Raw genomic sequence first — 2,200 nt, forward strand, 5'->3', positions numbered from 1 at the left:
ATAAAACATGGGTTCATTATGCAGTTAACATGATTGTGAGCGTCTTTCAACATCATTTGGCATAAAAGACGTGTGTTACCTTGCTAAAGTCAGCGGAACAGTTAATGTTCGCAAACGGTATATCTTCAACGGAAGGACCCGGCAAAATTCCTGCTGCCGAAACAGCAGTTTTGTTGCGGTTGTAGCTAGCTGTACAACCACCGTAGACATTCAGAGCTATGAAATCAGTGACACCCTCTGGAAACAAACGGGCATTATTCATGGGTTACACGTAAAGCAGGCCTCCTCCGTCCGTAAGGTGGAGATAAAATATGGGCTTACGAAAGCCTATTTGAGCAAGCTACGCCCGCCCGCTCTTGCTGCGTCGAACGAAAGTGTGCGCTTAACCGTCCAATAACTGTGATATGGTAACGAACCAAGAAGCCCACTGACCTGCGAGTATCAGCTTTTCCTCGGGTGTAAAAGCTGGGAGGCGTTGTCGGCCGAGACCATCATCTGCGTCGCGTTTGTCGATGAGATAGCGCACCACAGGCGGGTAGTCCCCGAAAACAATGGGATGGATGAGTGTGCCGACGTAAACTTGATTAAATACTTCGGCCGCTACTTGGTCCTCTTGGGTCTTGGTCTCAGGTGTGGGTGGCAACATCAGCGTAGATATGCCAACCATTCCTGTGAAAAAGCGAAACATTTTGACATTTATAATGCCTATCCATACACACACTGTTATACGTATTACATTCCCTCTTGGACCATTTTGATTTAGAAGGGGCAATCGAGGCAATATTAGGGAACTAGAAACCAAAGGATATTAGATTGACTTTAACCTTTAGAAATCGATGAAACAAAAGGGTCCAAAAACTAGGTTTGAGATCGCGTACTCTGGACGTCTAGAAACCGAGAAGAACTAGGAAGACCCCCGTAAAATACGAGGACAGCGGATTTTTTCGGTGAAAAGATTAATAGGAAATAGAAGTTGCTGGCGGACCAAAATCAATCAAGGAAAGCCAAAATTCGTGAGAGGACCACGAATATTGTAGAAAAAGAAAGGAGTTAACAACAGACCAGAAAAAATGGGTAATTAAACAGTCGGCGCGGCGCTCTCATGGGTAGTCAGAGGAAGATGTGGAAAAGAAACTGCGTGAAACCTCTGTCAAGAGTTAAAGAAATCAATGAAAAAAAACAAAACAGGAAGACCCGAATTCCAAGAAAGGAACCCCACGAAGCCTCCTGGTAAGTACAAAGACCAAATAAAAACTCGGGTGCGGTTTTAGGGGGGAGGCGGAGGGGCGATGAAAATTAGTTGTCTATGACAGTTGCAACGCTGTATATTTTTGAGTTTGAGTGTTGCACGTTACGAGTGCCTTTCGTTCTGAGTTGCTCATTCCAAACATACATACCATTTTGTGTTGGTCGGTATTTTTTCTCATAGAGTTTGTAAGACTTCATGTGAGCTAAAATGATGTTGTGTATACACTGGTAAAACTTGCTGTAATCTACTTGTCCGTTTTCGGCCGTTATAATACGGAAATATGAACAGTACATGTTTGGTTCGTTCAGTGTTGTCCAATACTTCACCTGCAAAATGCAATTTAAAAAGTATTAATCCAAAAATTCCAAAACAACTTCTGCTAGGGTAATAGTGTATATACACTAATAATTATGAAACAAGCTGGGCCCGCTCTTCCGCCAAACCAAGTAGCCAGCTCCGCTTCGCTCCACCGGCAAGAAGGCCCGTCCCTTCTGAATTTTCATGGTGTAATACATCTTCTATCCGAAAACGGGCCTTCGGCCCGTTTGAGTGATGGCTCGCTTTGGACCATCTTTTTGCCAGGTACCTTTTCTGTCTACTTCGTAATCAAAACTCAACAAACGAAGTATTCTTTTCATACGCTGAACATCTTTGGCTGTGTGTGCCGCAGTTTGTAGAATACATATGGAAGTTATGCCAAATCCCTTCTAAGTTATTGATGTTAGCTTATGAATCAAATAACACAGCTATGATAAGATACATAAGACTAGCCCTAGAACAAGTTAAATATACTTCCAGGCATACTCTGAATGACTCCGAACGTGTTCGAACAACAAATAAATGTTTTTTTGGTGTTCTTTTTTCTTTTTTGCCTGGAAGTGTACACGTTTTATTAATGATGTCCCACCATAAAATAAGCCCACTCTTCTGCTTAGAAGAAAATTTTGAACC

At 42.5% G+C, this 2,200-nt stretch overlaps 1 protein-coding gene across 1 annotated transcript in view; it reads right to left on the minus strand.

Annotated features, from left to right (window-relative positions):
- LOC113216527 (myrosinase 1-like) overlaps positions 1-2,200 on the minus strand; it is a 42,565-nt gene that overhangs the window by 11,087 nt on the left and 29,278 nt on the right. Inside the window, exons 6-8 of the mRNA XM_052272620.1 lie at positions 1,398-1,575; positions 433-669; positions 80-237 (exon numbers count right to left, since the gene is read on the minus strand). Coding sequence (XP_052128580.1) covers positions 80-237; positions 433-669; positions 1,398-1,575 — 573 coding nt within the window. The remainder of the gene's footprint in view (positions 1-79; positions 238-432; positions 670-1,397; positions 1,576-2,200) is intronic.

This window comes from Frankliniella occidentalis, unplaced genomic scaffold (assembly GCF_000697945.3).
Source record: "Frankliniella occidentalis isolate FOCC.00 unplaced genomic scaffold, Focc_3.1 Scaffold214, whole genome shotgun sequence".
NCBI lineage: Eukaryota > Metazoa > Arthropoda > Insecta > Thysanoptera > Thripidae > Frankliniella > Frankliniella occidentalis.